Source organism: Schistocerca nitens, chromosome 7, assembly GCF_023898315.1.
Source record: "Schistocerca nitens isolate TAMUIC-IGC-003100 chromosome 7, iqSchNite1.1, whole genome shotgun sequence".
Classification (NCBI taxonomy): domain Eukaryota; kingdom Metazoa; phylum Arthropoda; class Insecta; order Orthoptera; family Acrididae; genus Schistocerca; species Schistocerca nitens.
The window spans coordinates 616,809,044-616,831,895 of NC_064620.1; the positions used below are offsets into that span (position 1 = coordinate 616,809,044).

At 40.4% G+C, this 22,852-nt stretch overlaps 1 protein-coding gene across 3 annotated transcripts in view; it reads right to left on the bottom strand.

Moving 5' to 3' along the window:
* The window catches only part of LOC126195450 (uncharacterized), a 118,214-nt gene that overhangs the window by 14,360 nt on the left and 81,002 nt on the right, over positions 1 to 22,852 (bottom strand). For all 3 annotated transcript variants that reach the window (XM_049934079.1, XM_049934078.1, XM_049934077.1), the window contains 2 exons: positions 15,631 to 15,768; positions 6,085 to 6,378 (listed from right to left, as the gene is read on the bottom strand). In XM_049934079.1, coding sequence (XP_049790036.1) covers positions 6,085 to 6,378; positions 15,631 to 15,768 — 432 coding nt within the window. The remainder of the gene's footprint in view (positions 1 to 6,084; positions 6,379 to 15,630; positions 15,769 to 22,852) is intronic.

Consider the following 22,852-nt stretch of genomic DNA (forward strand, 5'->3'; position numbering starts at 1 on the left):
TACTGTTACAGTAAGAGGTAGTGTACAGGGGTGTATGGAACTATTTAGACACTGATGTACCTTTCAGTACTGCATCCCGGACAGGCAGTCTCACTTTGCCAGTCATATTTACCTCTAGTGCAGTTATCAGGAGGCTGTGTTTCAGCATGTGAAATCTGCCTTGGTAAGTTTTTGACACAATCACACTTGGGCAACTTGAAACAAATACCTATAAAGAGAAACTAATTGTGGCCGAAGTTATCTATATTGTGGAGGCCCAGTGTCCTCAATATAAGTGGTTGTACATTAGTAATTACATCAAAGATGGAGCTCATCAGAATTCACACACACTGTGTAAATGTCCGTGCACTGATACCAGTGGCACAAAGGCCATACAAAAAGACTTCACTCTGTTAAGAATTTATGTTTCATAAATGCCACAACACAGCTAATTTATATTGGGGAGATGCAAATAATACTTTCTGCCACATGGGACTTATCACAACTTGCCACTGCAGTTTGGAAACCTAGAAATAATTAGATATTCCCCAAGCCAGCAAATTCCACAAACTGCAAATTGTGACCAAAGGGTCATCAGAAATAACAATAACACAACACTTCAGTGGTTAACAGCTTGTCAGTAGGCCCCGTCCAACCTACATTCGCACTCAGGAGTGCGCACGCCATAAGCTTTGTTCATCCACTACTTGCATCTAAGCAGTCTCTTACAAACACAGTCTTAAAGTTCGCTGCCTGTGCTACTTTCCTTGGACAACATTACTAGCACAGTATGTTCATTAGCAAAACTTATCCTGCAATCCTGATAGAGCAACAATGCTAAGTTTCGTCTCTCTAACAACGATAAATCATCCCCCCCCCCCTTGCTCCTCACTCTTGATAGCCGTGATGTCACACACTACAGTTTGCCAAACATTAACTTTGCTTGTAAATAATATCATTCTCTATGGTTTTCTAATATGGAGACAACTCTAAACTTCACTTTAATAAATACTGTGAATTCTTTACTGTTCACCACAGTAAAATGTAAGGTGGACCACTTTTCCCTTGAGTTAGGTCCACTGATGGACTTGTTCACAGATAGCGAAGTGAAGTGAGGTACACTTCCATCAACTACCTCTTAACTGCAACTTCGGCTTCTTTTTCAGGATCTCTGCACCTGCTCCTTCCCTTTCCAGTCCCCACTTGCTTTGCCCTTCATGCTAACTGGCATTGTTTGGGACTGCCACCCAGCCTGCCCCCAGATGCACTATTTGGCCTCTTTGCACTCCAGCCACTCCTGACTAATTTCTGTTAGACTCGCTGAATTAAAACTCGAATACCTCCCATATAGATACTCCCATCATTATGTGGTTTCCAGCGTTCTGAGTGTAATAAATAACTGTACCAACTAACAAGTTTCCAACTAATAACTTTTCTTAATTATTATGGTTAACTGTTTAATTTGCTGATTATCAACTTGAGTGTGACGCCTGCGGTGTTACTACAGCACACTTCCACATCTCACCTTCCACTCACAGAAATTGATTGACACAGCCAACATACAGCCCATACAGGTTGGGGGCTAAATGCATCTGAAAACCACTGAGTGAATACAAATTATGGGCTGGAGTATTTGCTTTTGAGCACTTCTTTCTACTGTGTTCCTTGTGGCTCTAGGCACCTACAGTGGTGTATGATGGCCCTAGTTTGCGTTCACAGCAGAGGTATTTCAGATGTAAGTGCCCTCTGCATCAGTGTCAGCTCACCACTATTTCAGCAATATTGACAGGAAAAAAGAAGAAAGTACTTCTAAAATGTTGACATAAATGTGAATACATTCATTTATATCATCATCTACATCTAAATGTATACTCCACAGGCCACCAATACGGTGCATTGTGGAAGGTACTCTGTACTACTGTTAGTCATTCCTTTTCCTGTTCCACTCACAAATGGAGAAAGGGAAAAATGACTATTTATATGCTTTAGTATGAGCCCTCATTTCTCAATCTTATCTTACCATCCTTACACAAAACATATCTCAGTACCTGTAGGATTGTTCTGCAGTCCATCACAAATGCTGAGTCTCTAAACTCTCACACTCACTTTCCCAGTGCAACAACATTAATAACCAAAATTGTTCATTTTTAACAACCTAACCCACAGAACTGACCTAGCACTTAATGTTAAGAGAAACAGAACTAATTTTACATCAGAATGGCTCAACAAGGATTTGATCTTACAAGGGGAAGGCCTCAGACACAGCCAACTGATTCGGCTCAAATTTGGCAGGTCGCTTGTGTGCAACCTAAAACGAACGACTCTAAGGTATTTTGGGTCAACACCTCTGTGTTTTTGAGAAAATCACCCCTAAAGATTATGATGAGCAATCGACTCAAAATTGGAGGGATCGATAGATAATTGTAAATAGAGCATTTTTCATCATCAGGTATAGAGTCCACAAACACAAACTTTTCCAGAAATCGAGGAAAGAAACTGTTACATCTGTCGCTTCTGAACTCACATGGTAAAAGCCTTTTGCAGACAGCGCCTATAGCGCAACAGCTAAGGTAACTGGCTGGGAATCGGAAAACCCGGGTCCGAATCTCGAAGAAACCTAGCGGATGTTCATATTTTCGTTTGTGTTTTTCCATATCTCAATTGATAGGGATAGGAGGTTAATAAGATACGTAAATCAATAAGGAATGATAATAATAAGGTAGGCAAACTAATTTCCCAAACGCCGTGAGTTAGTAAAGTATTAAGCTTTTAAGCCTTGCCACATGAAAACAACTCCGAGTAAGAGTGCTGCGAATTCCTCACGAGTGATCACAGATAGCCAACCGTGCGACACTTGTTTACAGCGAGGCATGGGACAGAATTCACGCGGGGAGACTTATGTTGTCCCGGTTGCCTCTTCGTCATATCATAGTTGTGAACCTGGAAGAGGGAAGGTGTCCAGCATGAGCCTTATAGAAGTTAATCGGAAAGAGTTGTTTTCCATCATTAGGCTGCAGTGAACCTCACGGATACATGTAGTGATTTTTCCATCGTTAATGCGCCTTTTGAAATACGTTTTGTGAATGAATACAGTGTTCTTCCTTAAGTAACATACGACGATTACTGTATGTAGTTTGTAGTAATTAGATCGTTTGTTTATGCCGTTGTCACTAGTTATTGTTTGTTGTGTCATATCTTTCAGGTGCATAATCTGAATAATGGAGGATGTACACCCTTCGACTAGTGCTGTAACATGTAATTGGGAGCCTGTCACAGACGATGGCAAGCGGGAAGTTACCGATGCCATGTTTTGGTTTGTAAAAGTGTTGCAAGGGAGATGTATTATCAATGCACTACCGGAAGCAGGCAGTTCTGTTTCTCGGCGTTCCAGATTGTAGGAGCGGCTATCGTAGAGCGATTTTTGGAGCTGACCAATGAAATGACTTTTGTTGATACTGAAGTACTGTACCATGAAGATTAAGCAGAAGGTGATTGAGTGGAAGATATCCCGACTAACGAATCGCAAAATGGTCATAACACTTTGGAAATCTCCACGTCACTGGGAATAAGTGCTTCATCTGTTCCCGATGAGTATTACGAACCGGTTACTAAACGACTGAACTACGGCACTATACCCCTTGAAGTAAAAGTAAAGGCGGTAGCGCTAGCCAGGAATCTTCCAAATTGGAACTTACAAACACTGCAAAAGAATGGAGCAACAACAGCCCTGAAAAGGAAGGAGGACTTGAAATTGTGGGAAAGTGATATCGATAAAGGAGGGACAAGATACGACAAATACCAGGCAATAAATAAGTGGACATACGACCGATTTGTCGAATCTCGTTGTCGTAACGAGTATGTAAGAATGAGAATACTTCAGGAGTGGGCTGCAGGTGCAGCGCTTCAATATACGGCCAACAAGGATTTTACATTTGCTGCATCATTATCTTGGGCAAGAAATTTCAAATCAGAGTATAAGATTTGTCATCGGCATGTCACTAAATATGTCTCTCATAAGGAGGTACAAAATATAGCAGATTTTCAGCACGCAAATGGCGTCACTTATGACTGGTTTTAATCGTGATTACGTGATCAACACTGATCAAATAGGATGCGAGTATCGAGTGAGCATTCGACGCACGTTGTCGCATAAGGGAGAAAAACGAACCCTTGTCACAGTTGGTAGTAAAAACAAACTAACACATTCGTACTGGGCGAAATATGCCATCACAGCCTCTGGAAAAGTGTTGTCTAAGGTTTTCCTGTGTTTACAAGAAACCAATGTTACATTTGGCCCTCGGGTTATAGAAGAGGTCAATCGTTTATCCGACTCGTTGAAAAATGTTTACGTTACCTGCTGACGAAAGCGATTTACAGAAGATATTTTGAGAATGTTTTAAAACCATACGTTTCTGATAACAAGTTTTGTCTAATATTGGTTTCCTGGAGTGGACAAATTAATACTACAATATATGAGACAATGTTTATAGATGGCGAGCGTCAGCCAACGTGCACAGTAAAAGTAATACCGCCAAACTGCACACCTGTGTGCCAGCCGTGTGATGTTTATTTCTATCGCCAGGTTAAAAACTTTATTTCCAGGCCTCAGAATTACAGTGTGCTTTTGGAAACCCAGCAGGAACTGCACAAATGCACGGATGCAATAACTATTCACAGTATAATTCATAACCAACTTTCAGCACAGATTTTTCAAGGTCATGATATCGTATGCGTGGTATGCATCAAAATTAATTCCCGAAAAAGACATATTTTTAAGTATAAACCAAGTTTGTTTTCTGCTGACTCTTCAGAAGGAACAGTGTAGCTGTTGAAAGATTGCATTCATTTGGATGTTCCTGGTGCCGTGAGTATATGTGTTTCGAATGTTTACATGACAAGTACCATCCATTTAGTTGTTCGAAGAAAAGTGAGGACACGTAACAGTGACTGGAAGATCCGTTGTAAAGTGACATGGAGTAGCATTTTAGTTGTTGACTATCCCAAGAGGTTAGAGAAATTTATTTTCCTGCCTTATTATTATCATTATCATCATTCTTTATTGATTTACTTACCTTATTAACTCTCCTATTCCTATCAATTGAGATATGGAAAAATACAAATGAAAAGAAGAATATCCGCTAGGTTTCTTCAAGACTCGAACCTGGGTTCTCCGATTCCCAGCCAGTTACTTTGGCCGTTGCGCTATCAGTGCTGTCAGCGAAAAAGCTTTCACCATGTAGGTACAGAAGTGGCAGTAGTAAAAGTTTCTTACCTCGATTTCTGGGAAAGTATGCATTTTCGGACCCCTTACTTGATGATGAAAAATGCTCCATTTATAATTATCTATCGATACCACGAATTTTGAGTCGATTGCTCGTGATAACCTTTAGGGGTAATTTCCTCAAAAACGCGGGAGTGTTGACGCAAACTATCTTAGATTCCTTCATTTTAGGCTGTACACAAGCGACCTGCCAAATTTGAGCTGAATCGGTTGGCTGTGTCTGAGACCTTCCCCTTGTCAGTCCTGCTGATGTGAGTCTAGTGTTCTAAGCAAGACCAAGCTGAAGAAGTGCAATTGTGGACCGACAAACAGAGAGCAAGATACTTTACATTGCTCCATGGTTAGTTTTGGAGGGTAAACTCAAAGTGATTAAGAATATTAACAAATGAAGCTGGTCCTGGGATTTTTTCTGTCACTTATCACTTCTCCCATCTCTGGCTATAATTTCTACACAAGAAAAAGGCCAAATTGCACAATAATTTGGAGTGTACCTAAACTGTACATCCTCATACAAATTGCTTGGAAAGTCAAGTCAAAGACTACACCAAGGCGAGGGTATTCCACCTGGAATTGTACTGTGCCTAGCAGATACCAACCTTTGCAATAAGGGTAGTTATTTTTAATGGTTCTTAAAAATGAGAAATTATTTCTTCATGATGTGTGTACTTTGACCTGGCAAGTGTAGAATGCACAACTTGCTATACAACAACAACAGATATTCGATATGATGAAGCATTTGTGCCATTCTGCACAAAAATACTCACCCTTTAGCCCCTTCTCTTAATTTGAGAAAAATCAATTGGCTCTAAATGGTAGGCACATACCTCCATGGCATCTTCATCAGTAACGTCATCACCAGCGTAAATTATACGGATTCGTTCACTCCAGTCAACTCCAAAGGCAGTTCGCAGAATATAAAGAGATGCTCGTCCTTTGTTCCACTGTACCGGAGGCTTTGCTTCGATTGCGCAGTGGGCAGATCCAGCTTTGAATCCTGCCTGCTCAATCAGAGTCTGAGCTTGCGCAACCATTTCAGACCGCAAGTGCATAGGTGTCTCACGATAGTGGAATGTTAACAGAGCCCCTTTATTTTCCACCCATGCTCCTTCTCTGCACACCTGTGAAGTAAAAAGGCACATACTCATACAAACTTTTTACCAAAACAAATCCTTCTGTTATAAAGTTACTCAAAATAAAATTGCAAGCTGTTCTAAATAATAAATGGACTTAATTTAATTAACTCAAGTAATGAATAATCAAAATGAGTTACTTGTTCTCTACAAGAAAAGATAGATGTGTAACAGGGAAACGCATTTTAAATGAAGGCACAAGATGGCTGTCAATTTATCTGACAATTTGTAAAAATGGAGTATGATGAAATAAAAGTATAATAATAAGTATAACGATACAAGTGGGAAAAGGAAGGTATCCAGAGGCCAAAATGGAATTCCAAAAACTGAGGTATACGTAACAGGAAGCACAATGATGTTGAGACACAACTGAACATGCAAAACACAAATCTTGTGTTTTATCACTGGAACATTCATTTTCTTCCTTGAGCTCAATGATATGAATTGTTAAGCAACTAGATGTAAAGACATGCCTACAGTTTATTGGCTGTAGTAAACAGAGTAATTTTTAAAAGAAAGTAAAAAAAGTAAAAACAGAAAGTAAATTAGAAAAAGTGAATAATATTTAATTATTAAAATATATTTATATTACAAGGTGTAAAACTTTGCTTCCGCCATTTGCCAATAGGTGGCGACAACGGTAAGTAGCAGTCGAAAGAAACAGATCGCAGACTTCAGACAGTTAGCTTCAACCTCGGTCAATGTAACCTCATTCAAACATTAGTCGATTGTGTCTGCATCATAAAGTTGTTCTTGATTGAAAAAGTCAGTATAAGCCTAATTCTCGTCATTTGCAGGAGGTGTTACTGTTTGTTTCAATATGAAGAAAACAGTGGCTGAATGTCATCGAGTGCTCTCAAGTACGTATGGTAAGGACGCTATTAGTGAAAGAACGTGTTGTGAGTGGTTTCAACGCTTCAAGAATGGTGATTTTAATGTCATAGAACAGCACAGTGGTGGAAGAGAAAATGTTTTCAAAGATGCAGAATTGGAGACATTGCTGAGTGAAGACTCGCCTCAAACTCAAGAAGAATTGGCACGATTAGTGGGAGTGACACAGCAAGCCATTTCAAAATGTCTCAAGGTTATGGGCGTGATTCAGAAAGAAGGAACATGGGGTCCCGTGTGAACTGAAACCAAGAGATGTTAAATGGCATTTGTGTGTTTGTGAACAGTTGCTTCAGAGGTAAAAACAGAAGGGATTTCTGCATCGCATTGTGACCGGGGACGAAAAATGGGTTCATTATGATAACCCTAAATGCAAAAAATCATGTGGATGGGGATATCCCGGCCATGCTTCCACATCGATGGCCAAACCGAATATTCACGGCTCCAAGATCATGCTCTGCATTTTGTGGGACCAGTTTGGCATCGTGTACTATGAGGTGTTAAAACCAAGTGAAACAATCACAGGTGCTCGTTATCAAACGTAATTAATGCATTTGAGCAGAGCATCAAAAGACAAACGGCCGCAATACAGCGAGAGGCACCATAAAGTGATTTTGCAGCACAACAGTGCTTGACCCCATGTTGCAAAAAGAGGTCAAAATGTACTTGGAAATGTTAAAATGGGAAGTCCTACCCCACCCGCTGTGCTCTCCAGACATTGCTCCCTCTGACTATCACCTGTTTAGGTCAACGGTGCATGGCCTGGCTTACCAACAATTCCAATCTCATGAAGAAGTCACAAATTGGATCAATTCTTGGATCGCTTCAAAAGGTGAAAATTCGACGCAGGATTCGTACACTGCCTGAAAGATGGGAGAAAGTAGTGGCCAACGATAGAAAATACTTTGAATTATACTTGTGTTTCATTAAAGCCTCAAATGTTGGGGAAAAAACAGCAGAAGCAAAGTTGTACACCTTGTATTAAAATTATTAAAATAATTCCTATATGTTTATCCTTACCTTTGTTGTACATTAATCCTTTATGTATTTAACATTAACTAACACTATCTGTACACGAGCTACTCATCCCAACAAGCCACCTTCCTAGATGTTGACCTCCACGTCAGAGATGGCTACATCAGTACCTCTGTCCATATCAAACCTACTAACCAGCAGCAATACCTCCACTTCGACAGCTGCAACTCATTCCATACCAAGAAGTCCCTTCCGTACAGCCTAGCTACCCATGGTCATCGCATCTGCAGTGATGAACTGCCCCTCTCTAAATATACCGAGGGTCTCAGTGAAGCCTTCACTGACTGTAATTATCCTCCCATCCCTGTACAAAAACAGATCTCCCATGCCTTATCTTTCCAGTCTCCCACCACCTCCCAAAGTCCAACAGTCCGGCCACAGAGGAGCATTCCCCTCGTAACTCGGTACCATCCGGGACTGGAGCAACTGAATTACATTGTCTGCCAGGGTTTCGATTACCTCTCATCGTGCCCTGAAATGAGAAATGTCCTACCCACTATCTTTCCCACCCCTCCTACCGAGGTATTCCGCCATCCACAGAACCTACACAATATACTCGTCCACCCTTACACAACCCCCGCTCCCAATCCCTTACCTCATGGCACATACCCCTGTAATAGAGCTAGATGCAACACCTGTCCCATACATTCTCCTACCACCACTTACTCCAGTACAGTCACTAACATCACCTGTCCCATCAAAGGCAGGGCTACCTGTGAAACCAGTCATCCGATTTACAAGCTAGGCTGCAACACTGTGCTGCATTCTATGTAGGTATGTACACCAACAAGCTGTCTGTCTGCATGAATGGCCACCAACAAACTGTGCCCAAAAAACAAGTGGACCACCCTGTTGCTGAACACGCTGCCAAACATAATACCCCTCATCTCAATGACTGCTGCACAGTCTGTGCCATATGGATCCTTCCCACCAACACCAGCTTTTCTGAATTCGCAGGTGGGAACTTTCCCTGCAATACATCCTACGTTCCCGTAACCCTCCAGGCCTCAACCTTCGTTAGTCACTGTCCTCACCTATCCAGCCCCCTCCCTGTTCCCATTCCAGCACTACACAGCCGTCATTTCGCCACCACACCCAGTCTTTTAATTTCTTTTATTTTTATTTCTCTCCTTTCCGCTACTTACCCCCTCCCCCCTTCGCACCTTCTCTCCTACCCCCTGTCTAAACTGCAACAGTTCACTGTCCGCCACACCCACCATACTATTTCTCTGCCTCCCCGCCCCAGCCTCCTCCTTACCCCCACCCAATCGCCACTCGCATCATGCACTGGTGCTGCTGCTCACAGTGTAGTTTCAGCTCTCTGAGACTGCAGACGTGTGTGCAATTTGCGCTTGCGTGAGTGTGTGTGTGTGTGTGTGTGTGTGTCTACTGCTGACAAAGGCCTTAATGGCCAAAAGCTATGAGTGTGTGAATCTTTTTATTGTGCCTATCGCGACTCAGCATCTCCACTATATGGTGAGTAGCAACTTCCCTTCTCTCATATTGTCACATTCCATCCTGGATTTTCCATTGTTTAATAGAAACTTTATGGGATACTTTTAAGGGTTATAGTGATTATGACGACAGAGTACAAAGGGTCATCAAGATTATTTGTGAAGAATTGCATTCCAACTAGGAACGTAGAACCAACCAACAGGCTTACAGTGAGATCAGTTACGGGAAAAGTAAACAGTGTGTAAATGAAGGACATGACATCAAGCAATCATCTGATGTAGCTCTAAGCAAAATTCAGACAAATAAGAGAAATTGTGCAGAAAAAAAATGGTATAAACAACTTGGACTTTAGAGAGACTGAGGGTGATTTGCTGCATGAAGATGGGGAAAGCAGGAAGAAAAAAGTTTTAGGTTGCCAGTATATACGTATAAAAGTTGCAAATTATGAGGGAGTTTGCCTCTTAGATACAGGTAGTCCTGTCTGTGCCATTTCTGAAAAATTTAGAGACCAGATAAGACACAGTGCTAACTTCAAGAATATCCTGTTATTGGAATCAAAATTAAGGGAGGAACTGGCAGGCGCAGCAAAGTTGTAAACAGGCAAGCCTTAATGTCTTTCACAATTAATGATGTACAGTATAACCAAGGATATTTTGTAGTACCTGACCTCAATGAAAATATTTTGTTCAGAATGAACTGGATACAAGGAATAAGTGTGGATTTTGATTAGAATAACAAAAAGTTAATGCTTACCATCCCAAAGACAGGTGTAACACATATGACTGAACTAATCATCCAAAATTGTGTAGAGAACAATTTTGCAAATTAGAAGAGTGGTTTGTGCAAATGAAAAGATTGATGTTAACGAGGAAGACAATGAAGAAGAATGCAGTGAAGACAAGTATGCTGAATTAGTGGCCACCAAACTAAAAGAAGCTGGGAGTCGAAATAACGAACAGACACATCAATTAGGTAATTTGCTGTGGGAATGCAAAGATGTGTTTAGTGAGAAACCTGGGAAAGTGAAAAACTATGAATGTAGATTTAATCTAAAACCTCACAAACCAAATTTTGTCAAACCGTATGGAGTAAGTGTTAAACACCAAGAAAAAATGAGATGATGAAAATGCCCTCATGAGGACACACCTTTGTGTCAAGTGTGTGGCGAGCACTAGGTCTCCGAGCTATGTACCATTCTATTTTCTTCTTTTCGTTTTCGGATGCTACATCTTTTACTCATCTATAAACCTGTAGTTAAGTTATCTCTTACTGAAAATACTATCCATTCTCTGTAGTATAAGTTTTCTGTATATAATATGACTATTGAGTGACATTATTTGAGGAATAATTTGAAAATGTAAACTGTGAACTAAATTTGACTTTCCTATAATAGTGATTGACCAATTATTGTAGTTATACCCTGCAGAGCATGTATTTGATTTGTGGGTGGTTCTTTGAGAATTACAGGCATGGTAATTATTTTATGAATTTGCTAATGAGATGAACAAGTGGACAATGGTAGATGTACATGTGTTACTAAATGGACAAATTGCACTGTGACAAAAGACATTTTGTAAAAAGTTTGTTATTACAAGATGGTGTGACAATCAACAGTCTGTGAATTTGTTTGATATGATAAAGAGTTAAATGAGATCTGGTGAGTTCAAATATACTGTATAGTGGAATATACTGAAATATTAATCAAAATGAATGGATACATATATAATTTAGTTTTGTTCTTTGACTTTAATCTGTATATAGCTAAATCTTTACACTTTAGAGATGTTTAATTTTGTTTGTAAATATGCTAATAGTATAGTGTAATATATGTGAATGCGTTTGATATATTCATACCTGATGTGACCTTAATTGTAACCTACACGAGTACCTTGAGTAATGAGTCCATCCCTGCTCCTACCTAGAGAACTGACATGGAAGTGAAAATTAAAAAACTGTGAAACTAATAGTGGACTGTGCTACTGCAGCATAGAGACTGCCAGAAAAAGAGGGGTTGCAGACAAACGATGGACAGTGCAAAAGAACTGATGATTGTGAGCTGAAAGTTCCTTAAGATGTGCAATGTGAACCAGTGACTGGAGTGACAGCTAAGAAAAGAAAATTTTTATTGATTTTTTCAAAGTTGTTTTTATGTATTTAGCAACCATTCATGCAAGTAATCCTTGTAAGAGTGGCTGAAGGTGAGGGGGCGAGGGGGAGGGGGGGGGAGGGGGGGGGTGTATCACGATACAGCGTTCCCCAAAATTGTACTACATTTTCTCCAGATATGAAGATTTGTCACAATGGGAAAATAGCGCACTCTATTGGTTTGTTTCTCATATTCACCACCAAACAGGAAATTTACTGAAGAGTTAGTAAAACAATCATCAAACTTCCCAGCATTTAGTCCTGGGGATTGCACAAGTTACACATCTGTAAAAATAAAGGCTATATTTAAACTTCCCTTAACAACTGAATGACAGAACTGCAACTGACTGAAGGGATAGAAAAATTCAGTGGAACTATGAGGATCTCTCTACCACTTGTCTAATTGATTGTGAGTGAGGGGTCAGTGGTAGATTTGGGAGTCCCTATGGAGGGAAACAGGAACCAGGGAATAGTCTGGGTGTTACAGATATCCCCTAACCAAGAAGTTCAATGTGCTGAAACTGAGAAGTTGAGAGGGAGGCAACTACCAGAGACTTCAAAATTTTGTGTCACAAGCTAGTCTGTCACCTCCCAGAATAACGCAACAGGGTTAAGAACTGAAGGGCCCACAAATAGGTGTACACTGCTCATTAGAGGCTGCTACCAGCATAGCTGACCCTGTGGGATGCACACTAGGGTTTTCTTAGACTAGACTACTCTCCACCCAGATCAGATAATGGCAGCTGTATGATCTCCCTAATTATTTGTGCAAGATCCATCAAATACACCTAAGCATACACTGAAATCACAGGCTTATGGGATACTGAGGTGGTATATTTGTCACTGTTGACAAGAAACTCAAAATTCAGTGAGATAGAAATTGAAGCTGCATGTGAGATGCTTTGTGCAAGACTTGGTATCAATGGTGGACATAAACTTGTAGTTAGATGTTTTTATCATCCTACAGACACACACCCAGATGCAGCAGCAAATTTAGAGATAACCTTAGTTCACTAGTAGGTAAGTTCTCAAACATATCATCATCATTAGAGGAGATTTTAATCATCCAACAGTCAACTGGAATAACTAAAGTTTGTAAATGAGGGCATGGCAAGACTGATGTGTCGACAGAAGTGCCGACACAGTGTGATTTGAGGGGACCGCTATGCACGCTATAAACACACGAAGGATGGCGTGAGGTCTGAAACAGGATACGTAATGAATGCTATAAAGAAAAGTACGTAGCTTCTGGAATACTTAACTTTAATCCATCCTTGTTGTATACATCGTTCTTGATGAGACATGCTTTATACGATAAGTATCAATTGCTATGTAAGGCTAATGGCGCCTTGCTAGGTAGTAGCCATGGACTTAGCTGAAGGCTATTCTAACTATCTGCTCTACAAAGGAGCGAGGCTTCGACAGTGTGCATCGCTAGCTACGTCGTCCGTACAACTGGGGCGAGTGCTAGTAAGTCTCTCGAGACCTGCCGTGTGGTGGCACTCGGTCTGCGATCACTGATAGTGGCGACACGCGGGTCCGACATGTACTAATGGACCGCGGCCGATTTAAAGCTACCACCTAGCAAGTGTGGTGTCTGGCGGTGACACCACAAAGACAGTCTATGAAACATTGTGTTATTTTAAAACTACCTATAAATGGTAGTTTTGGTAGAACTATAGTGGATCTAATGGCATTAAACAGACCTGTGAGGATGCATACATTGAAACTGGTATCAATGACCATGTGCAACAATAGTTATCAAAATACTTTAAAAAATAAAACAAGTAGAAACAAAATACGGAAAATCCAGGATGGAACATACCAACATTATGAAAAGAGTAGTTGCTACTAACCATATAACGGAGATGCTGAGTTGCAGATAGACACGACAAAAAGACTGCCACAAAATAAGGCATTTGCAGAAAATAGACACCACACACACACACACACACACACACACACACACACACAGACTCTCTTCATCACTACCTCGGAGATGCTGCGCCCCATCGCTCATGTTTGTTGTCTTATGTAGGCATTGCCGACCACAGGGCCGTATTCTAGCTGTTTATATATCTCTGTCTTTGAATATGCATGCCTATGGCAGTTTCTTTGGTGCTTCAGTGCATTTTACAATTGTCTTGTGATTTTTCTGCATGGATTGTATTGTGTTGGAGCAGGTCAGAGTATTATAAATGTAAGTAAGAGTTCATATAGGCACACTAGAACTGAATGATAACTTTATAAATCAACTACAAGTCATTAAGTGCTGGAGCTATTCTTACTCAATACATCAGTAAATATTTGATTTACTGTGGTATCAGTTGAATAAACTGAAACAAGTTTCCACAACACTTTACCTTTGATTTCCTTGCACAAATTAATTTTCATGAATATGAATTGCAGAAGCAGCCTGTAAGTGCTCATTTAGTGGGGAGAAAAATTGTACTGAAGAACAGTGCAATTACTTCAACTTCTTCTGTAACTTCCATCAAAACAGTTCTCATTTTTCCATACAAATACAAGTGCAATAATAGCAGACATACACTGAAATCAACTGACACAGAATGTCGACATAAAAAAAAAAACTGAAAAGCAGTTGTCAAATGTACTGATAAGTTTTTTATGACTTTTTTTCCAAAACTAAGTGATTTTTTTTCTCTACTGAATAATTAAAATACTAGAATTTGATAAATACTACTATGTTGAAACAGCAAGGTGCAATACCTGCTTGCTATAATCCTACTACTATATCAAATACTACTTATCCCCCCTTTTCTGCTCTTTTTTTACATACAAAATACATATACTATGCAACCATGCATATGATATCTGAATGATGTAGTATTCCGTGATAGCTGTCCTACACGTGTCTTAATATAGGTGATGTGCACAGAGCCATAGTCAATCTGCACCCAGCAGTAATCATCGTGTAGAGTTCAGTGTTAGTCAGCACTATATCAAGCAGGACTATGGTAAGTGACCATCGAGTAATGTTCAGGCAGTCAGTTTGTGTTTAGCATTTTGTCATGTATATGTCTATGTCAGCAGTCTGAACACAGATAGGATTGAATTATGTATACACAATTACTTATGTGGAATTGTTATTGTGTGCATATAAAGTACTATTGCCACTTGTTAAATGTCACTAGACTTCTCAAAGTCCTTGAGTATACGAATTTTTCCATACAACTGATCATCATCATGACAGACAATGATAATAAATATACACTAACTTCAAAAACTTTCTTTGGTGATGATGTGTAAAATTATTTAAAAATCACTTACAGCTCCTTGCAATCAACAAATGGACTTTGAAAATTAGAACACTACCGAGGAACACAAATGACAGGTCAGATAACTTACAATGTGAATCACCAGCAGATGTGTCAGAATTTAGTATATCACATTCATGAGTGCACTAGTTCATATGAACTAATCCGAGAAATGAGCTGTTCACAGTGGTCTTTCTTTCATTGAACTGTAGTTCTTTTACCCATCAGTTCCAGTATCTATTGGGAGTTGGAATGCATATGAACAAATTTCCACTCCTTTTTTACGCAGTACGCTCCAATCCCGGGACCTAGGACTTCATAGTTCTGATTCTGATTCTACCTACCCTATGGTAAAGCTATTAATTATGTCACAGTATATTAAATTATATGGAAGTAAGTAATACAAAAATCTTAATACTAAAGAGAAATAACACTTTACCTGCTCCTGAAGGGCTTTTAACAAATCAGTCACCTTGTCTTCAAATTCTATTGGCATTGGATGAACAAATTTGCTTCCATCAGGATGCAGAATTTCAAGACCATGGTTACCAGCATATGTTATGCCCTCAATGCCCACCTAAAAGACAAAAGCAAATACAGATTTCCTGTCAATCTCACAATCATGAGCAACCTTATAAAAACAAAAATTGCAATGAAAATTAATATGACCTTCAATGAAAATTAATATGACCTTATAATTCTATCTACATTTATTCCCCAGTACCCTCTCTCTGAGAAAAAAGGCCACACATAAGAACTCTCTGTGTGTATCTAAGTTGCTGCACCCAAACATACTATTGCAACAGACAGAAACGAAATTCACAGATTGCAACCCTTTAATGGGAGTGAGTGGTGGAAAACAGGGAGGGAGGGAGAATGTGAAACAATGGGGAAGTGGAGTGGCCCAGGGCTATGCAATCATGATGTCCAAAAGTCTGGGTCTGTAACTCTGAGCTTCAAACAAGACGTGAACATACTTTACACATTTTGTGCCACCCTGTGCACAAAAGAACTGTGACATGTTTACATAAGAAGTGGTACAGCTAATCCTACCTCAGATGGTCAGACTTCTCGCTCAGACCAACTATCCCATTTCCAGTGTCTGTTTAAACAGCCTTCACATAACTCCACTCAGTGGCACTGCTGACAGACCAAGGAACAGGTCACCACATATAAACAATTGGCAAGTGATGTCAGCATAGAAGCAGCGGTAGTGACAGAATCAAAGCTGCTCACTACAGTAGTTGCGCCCATTGCCAGTGAAGCCACATGAAGGCCGGAGCACAGAAGAGAAGCACTTCTCAGTTGTGTCAACAGAAGCGGCCTTCACATGCACAAGCCACTGCTACAGTCAGGTCTAGACTTGCTGAAGAATTGTCATCTGCATACCGGTCAGTAAGCAGTCAACCGCTGATAGGTGCGGTACTTTGATCAACTTTTTCCTAGCACAATCATAACTAAATTATGGCATCAACTAAATGTAAACATGTGACACCATCACTGAAAGTGCTTGAAAGATTAGATAAGGCAAATCTGTTCAAAACATTGTACATTAGGTTGGGACTGGCATAACAACTTTTAAGACTGGAGAAAAAATAGCCAAGCTCTTGAAAATAATACAGTGATGATTGATGATAAGAAAGAACAGAAAATATCCACGACTTTGAAGAACCCTAAAAGTGAAATTCTAGACAATGCTTGTGGATGGAGAAAAAAAGAAACTCCATTGTCTTGATCAATCATAAAAGAAAAGGCACTGATTTTGCAGGAAAAATTTAAGTGGGGACAATGAAAATCAGAAGTTTGCAACATGTGAAGGCCGGCTACATCGGTGGAAAAAACAACATGACATTCAAAATGTAATTTTTTCTGGCAAGAATCTGTCTGCTGTGAAAACAGCTACCAATGAATTTGTTTTGAAATTCAAAAACTCAGTTAAAGGGCTTAGCTGACCTTGATGAAGGGTATAACATTGTTGAGTCTGGCTTAAACTACAAAATGCTTCCTACAAGAACTCTTGCTGCACAAAATGAGTCTATAACAGCTACAAAATTTGCCAAAGGTAAAATAACTATTGCTCTCTGTAGTAACATTAATGGAATGGTAGTCACAAAATGACATTGTTTGTGATTGGAAAAGCAAAAGAACCAAGGGCTTTCAGAAACCTTGACATGGCATCACTGCCAGTATGATATTGTAAGTAAAAGTCAACATGGATGGAATCCAGACTCTTTAAGGAATGGTTTTATGACTAGTTCGTCCCTGCTATTACAAAACACATAAAAGGAAAATACTCCCTAAACACGTTATACTGATGCTTGACAATGTGAAATTTCATCCATCTGAAGATGAAACTGAAAAAGGTGAAATAAGGGCTTTATTTCTTCCTAATACAGTGACATGTCTAATCAAACCCATGGATCAGGGAGTTAGTGAGTTGCTGAAGAGGCGATATTGTAGAAAATACACTGGATCAATTTTAGAGAGGACAAAAGAAGGCAATAGCTTGTTTCAAGTGATGAAGTCAATAAATGTAAGAGATGAACTCTACACAATTGCCAATGCTTGGGAAGAAATGCCAGCAGAAATGCTTGAAAAACTTTAGCACAAACTGTGGCCAAAATTTAATGAAAATGAAGAGGAAACCTCAAAAGAATCAATGAAGATAAATGATGAAAGTCAAGATGAAGACACTCCAGTGATTTTTGATGGATTTGCAAGCTTTACAACTGAATGTTGAGCTCAATGATGTAAGTGAATGGATCAGTACAGCTGACAATGTCTGCACAATGGAAGAAGAATTAACCGATGACCAAACCACTGATGGTATAACTCGAACAGCCAATCAGAATCAGAACAATGATGATGACAATGAACCTACAGCTTGAGTATCACATCCAGGTGGTAAAAATGCATTTGATGTAGCCCTTCAGTACACTGAACAAAGCTCAATGCCTACTCCAACACACATTTTGTGAAGGGAATGGCAGAACCTCACGGAAAAATCAGGTGGTTGTCTGCTAGGCAAAAGAACGTTATACAATTTTTCGCCCTACATAAGAACAAAACATTTTTTACTGTGTGATCTCTCATGTATTGAAAAATTAAGTGCAAACCTGTTGTATGTCAGTGGAGTACTGTAATAAGGTATGTAAGGTTGTTAAACTTTTACTCACTGTAACAATACCTTACTAGTGATACAGACATATTATACAGTACAGGCACTACTGCACAGTATACTTTCATGTAAGGTTTTTTGATGTGTCAACATTTTCATTTTGTTACTATTTTAATGCAGAACAAACTTTCAGACAGTATTTCCAGTTGAAAATTAGTTGTACTGTACTGTACTGTGATGTTACAGATAAAAAAAAAAAAAAGTGTTATTCTGATACTCCATCCTTTTTTGCGTTCCGTCTATCCTCCAGGTCCTGTAGGAGATGAATTAGTGAGGTTCTGCTGTAATACAGATGTTGTTACAAATTAAATTAAAAACATAGTTATGAACAATATTAGCAACGAGAGCAAGTTAATGTACAGGACACACATACATTTAGTGTTACATATCTCTAGTACAACTAGATGATAACTTCTGATATTAACATTGTTCAATAACTACCACAGTAATTTTAAAAAATGGCTAAACAGTATGACAGTTTCTGCGACTGCAACTGCCTGAACCTTTTATCAGACTCACAGCCTGAATTTGCATAATAATTAACCATGTCAGTCACTGTAGTGAGTAGGCTTACAAACTCAGCAGTGCTAATTTCTTTCACGTTGCTGGTTACAATGAACAGAAAAAAATGAACCTTACTTTGATATAACTATTTAGTAGAAAATAACACGCTGTACATTCTGCAAATGTGACTATGGCCTGCTAAGTAGCATACTGAGTGTGCCAGGGCAGGCTTCACTCTGATTCGTGTATGCTTCTTCTGGATGTGACGAAGGTGAGAGAGCATTTGCATGTCTCATTCCTTGGTCAACTTATTTGTGTTCTCTGATGTGAACTGTTACTCTCATGAAGCTATTGTATTGTTAAATATGCTGAAGACATAAAACTGAATGTGAATTACAGTAAGCAATACAAGTACAATTATTCAAAACTTTTTACCAATGTGGAATTCTGATACCGTTTCCAACATCTAGTTACTGAGAACACATTTCCTGCCAAAGAAAGGTGATGCACACAGAAGATGTGATCAGAGGTCAAAGTCACTTCACACACATACCCATCTTTGGCAGATATGTAAATGATTATAGAGTTTCAATTCTCTGTTACAGGGAGAACAACCATCAGAGTGCATTAGTGCAATTAATGTTTAGTGTTGTTGCCAGGCCTGGTAGGATATACGAGGGGTTTGAACAGCATCAGATGTCAAGTGATCAATGCAGAGGACAAGGAGATATCAAGTAAGATGGCTTTATTGACACCTGCTAGAGTTTGAAAGGGACATCACGATAGGCCTCCATTTGGCCAGCTGGTCAAGTCAAGCAATATCCAGATTGTGGAACATTAGGATGTGACAGTGGCCTGATGCTGGACTGCACAGGAACATGAGGGCAGGCACAGTCGAACATGTCTGACCACAAGAAAGGAAGATCACTGCACACAGCAGTCAGTGTCAACCTGCACCACCAGTCAGTAACAATCGGAGTAAGAAACTACCATCCCACGCAAAGGCGGCAGTTAACACAGCACATACGACAACATTTGGAGTAGTGCTGTGAACAGAAAGCACGGACTACTAACAAATTATGTCACATCGTGTTCAGCACCGAGCAGCTGTTCTCCATTGCTCTGCGAACCATCATCGGTGAGTACGGGGGCAACCTGGAAGAGGTCTCATCCTGAGAATGTTTTGAAGAGGTACAGCAGTGTTACTCTCAGCATGACAGTGTGGGTAACTTCAGGTCACCGTTGGCAGTGATCGTGCGCACAGCAGTATTTCACAGATATCCACATCCTCATATGTTATCCCTTATGTGACAATATCATGGTGCTTTTTTTTTCAACAGGACAGTGCTCGTCCACACACAGAACATTTCTCTACAAACTGTCTACGTCATACCTTTTATCTGCACCCGATAAAACACCTGTGGGACCAGTCGGGGCGTCATCTCCGTACTAGTGCCAGTATCCAATGTATCGAGGGCCAGCCATCGGCAGTTACTGTGGGCCAGCTTGTCTCAGGATGTGGCATGAGAGCTTTGTGCCACCCTTCCCTTCAGAATCAGTGCATGCATCCGTACGGAAGAGGATGCAATGTCACACCAGTAAGTGGGCTCATACTGCCAGGCTCCTTGTAAATTTGACTATTTTGCAGTCACTGAAACCCTCCCATCCTGTGAAGTTTCGTTTCACTTCCTCCTCCCATGCTGTATGCTTCACTACTTTTGTCAGACAGTGTAACAACGTACGATGGCATGCTGGAAAATTAATGCCTCTGAACTTTTTACACAAAAACTGTTACAGCATTTTAAATAAAACAAACGTTATTAACATTCCACATCTTTATTCTACATGTCTACACATTTATTTCTCAACATCGTTGAGTTTGCAACAAACACTTTTCTCCCAATGAGAGACCAGTTTGTTGTGTACTGTCACTGTGATGTTTGATTTTGTTTACGGAGCCATAACCTAAACTCCACTTACACAACTTCATGCCAATCAAAATGAGGTCCTCAAATATGTTCTTCAGCTTTTGGAAACAGACGATCGGATGGGGTCAAGTCGGGACCGTACGGAGGACGATCGACGATAGTGAACTTGAGGTGTCAGAACGTTGCAGGTGCAGTCTGGTAGTATGGTGCTGAAAGAGAGTGCGCTGCATTTGTGGACAAACACTTTGATTTCAAAACTCTAATACAGCACGCTGTTTCTCACACACATCCGTAGTTACATTACATACCACTGGGTGACACACTACAATTCAGATTTCTCTAGTGGCAGGGGGCTGCAAATATGTGAACATGAAGAATAAAGATGGAGAATGTTAATAATGTTTGCTTTATTTAAAAAGCTTTAAGAATTTTCAGGCAAAAAGAATTGAGGCATTACTTGTCAGCACACCCTTGTATATACAGATAAGACCAATTCCAAATGAAACTAAAATCAAAAAGAGATGCAAAAGCACTGTCTTGTGATTGTAGCAGATAAGATACACATATAAAAAAAATGTCAGTTTCACTCATGCTAGCCTTCTGATGTGGGGTCTCAATGGACCTTTCTGCCTTGCCACTGCAAGCTCCAATTATTTACAAAACTTTTTTCCATATGAAAGAACACCACATACTGGATGCTAGTGTACCTGACACTTTCTTAATATGAACAATGTAGGAAAAGACAGATTGCTACTGTAAATCTGGTAACGCGCTGCGGAATTTGAATCCCCACCAGACGTCATGGATGCTGAAGACCCCCAGAGGTCTGGGGCTGGAATGCAACTACCACCTGGGATGCAAGCAGCAATCTGGAGGGGCTGGAGGAGGGGAAAGGGTGGTAGTGTGCAAATGAGGAGAGAAATGGATGGTGTCTGGTGGAGGGTGCAGGTACTAGATTGCCAACAGGCGTAGTGTCAGGAGGTTGTGGGACTGGGAGTTGGAGGAAAAAAAAGTAGCAAAAAGGAATGGAATGGGAAAAGATTGGCAGATGCTTTGGCAGAGGGCTGCAAATAAGCAGGGTGGGTGATGAGAATGGGGAGGAGATGACAGAACAGAGGGGGTGGAAACTTTTGGGTGGAGGGTGTGGGGACTGTAGGTTGAGGCCAGGATAATTACGGAAGTGGAGAATGTGTTATAAGGATTGTTGTGTTGGCAGAAGAGCCAACACCGTGTTACTAGAGGAGGCCGAAATGCACGCATTTTAGCTCACAGAGGCTGGCATGAAGAGGGAAGGACTATACTGACATGAGGTCTGGAACATGCCAAGGCATTAGAATTCAGAAAGCGGATGTAATTAGTTTGATGCTTAACTTTAATCCATTAACGATGAACGTCGCTCTTGGCGGTACATGAGTCACAATATTATCTGTTCACATAGTACTTATGGTAACTGAATATGGTGCCTTGCTATGTCGTAACAAATGACATAGCTGAAGGCTATGCTAAACTGTCGTATCTGCAAATGAGAGCGTATGTAGTCAGTGAACCATCGCTAGCAAAGTCGGCTGTACAACTGGGACGAGTGCTAGGAAGTGTCTCTAGACTAGAACTGCCGTGTGGCGGTGCTCGGTCTGCAATCACTTATCGTGGCGAAACGTGGGTCCGACGTATACTAACGGACCGCGGCCAATTTAAAGGCTACCACCTAGCAAGTGTGGTGTCAGGCGGTGACACCACAAGGATAACACCCATCTGCGCAGTTCAGAAAACCTGGTGGTGGGGGGAAGGATTCAGATGGCTCAGTTAGCAAAGCAGCCATTGAAATAAAGTGAATTATGTTCAGCTGCATGTTGTGCCACAGGGTGGTTAATTTTGCTCTTGACCACAGTTTGACGGTGGCCGTTCATCCTGGTGTACAGCTGGTTGGTAGTCATACTAATATAAAAAACTGTGCAATGATAACGGCAGAGCTGTTAAATGACATGGCTACTTTCACAGCTGGCCCTGCCCCCGATGAGGTAATATAAACCTGTGACAAGACTGGAATAGTA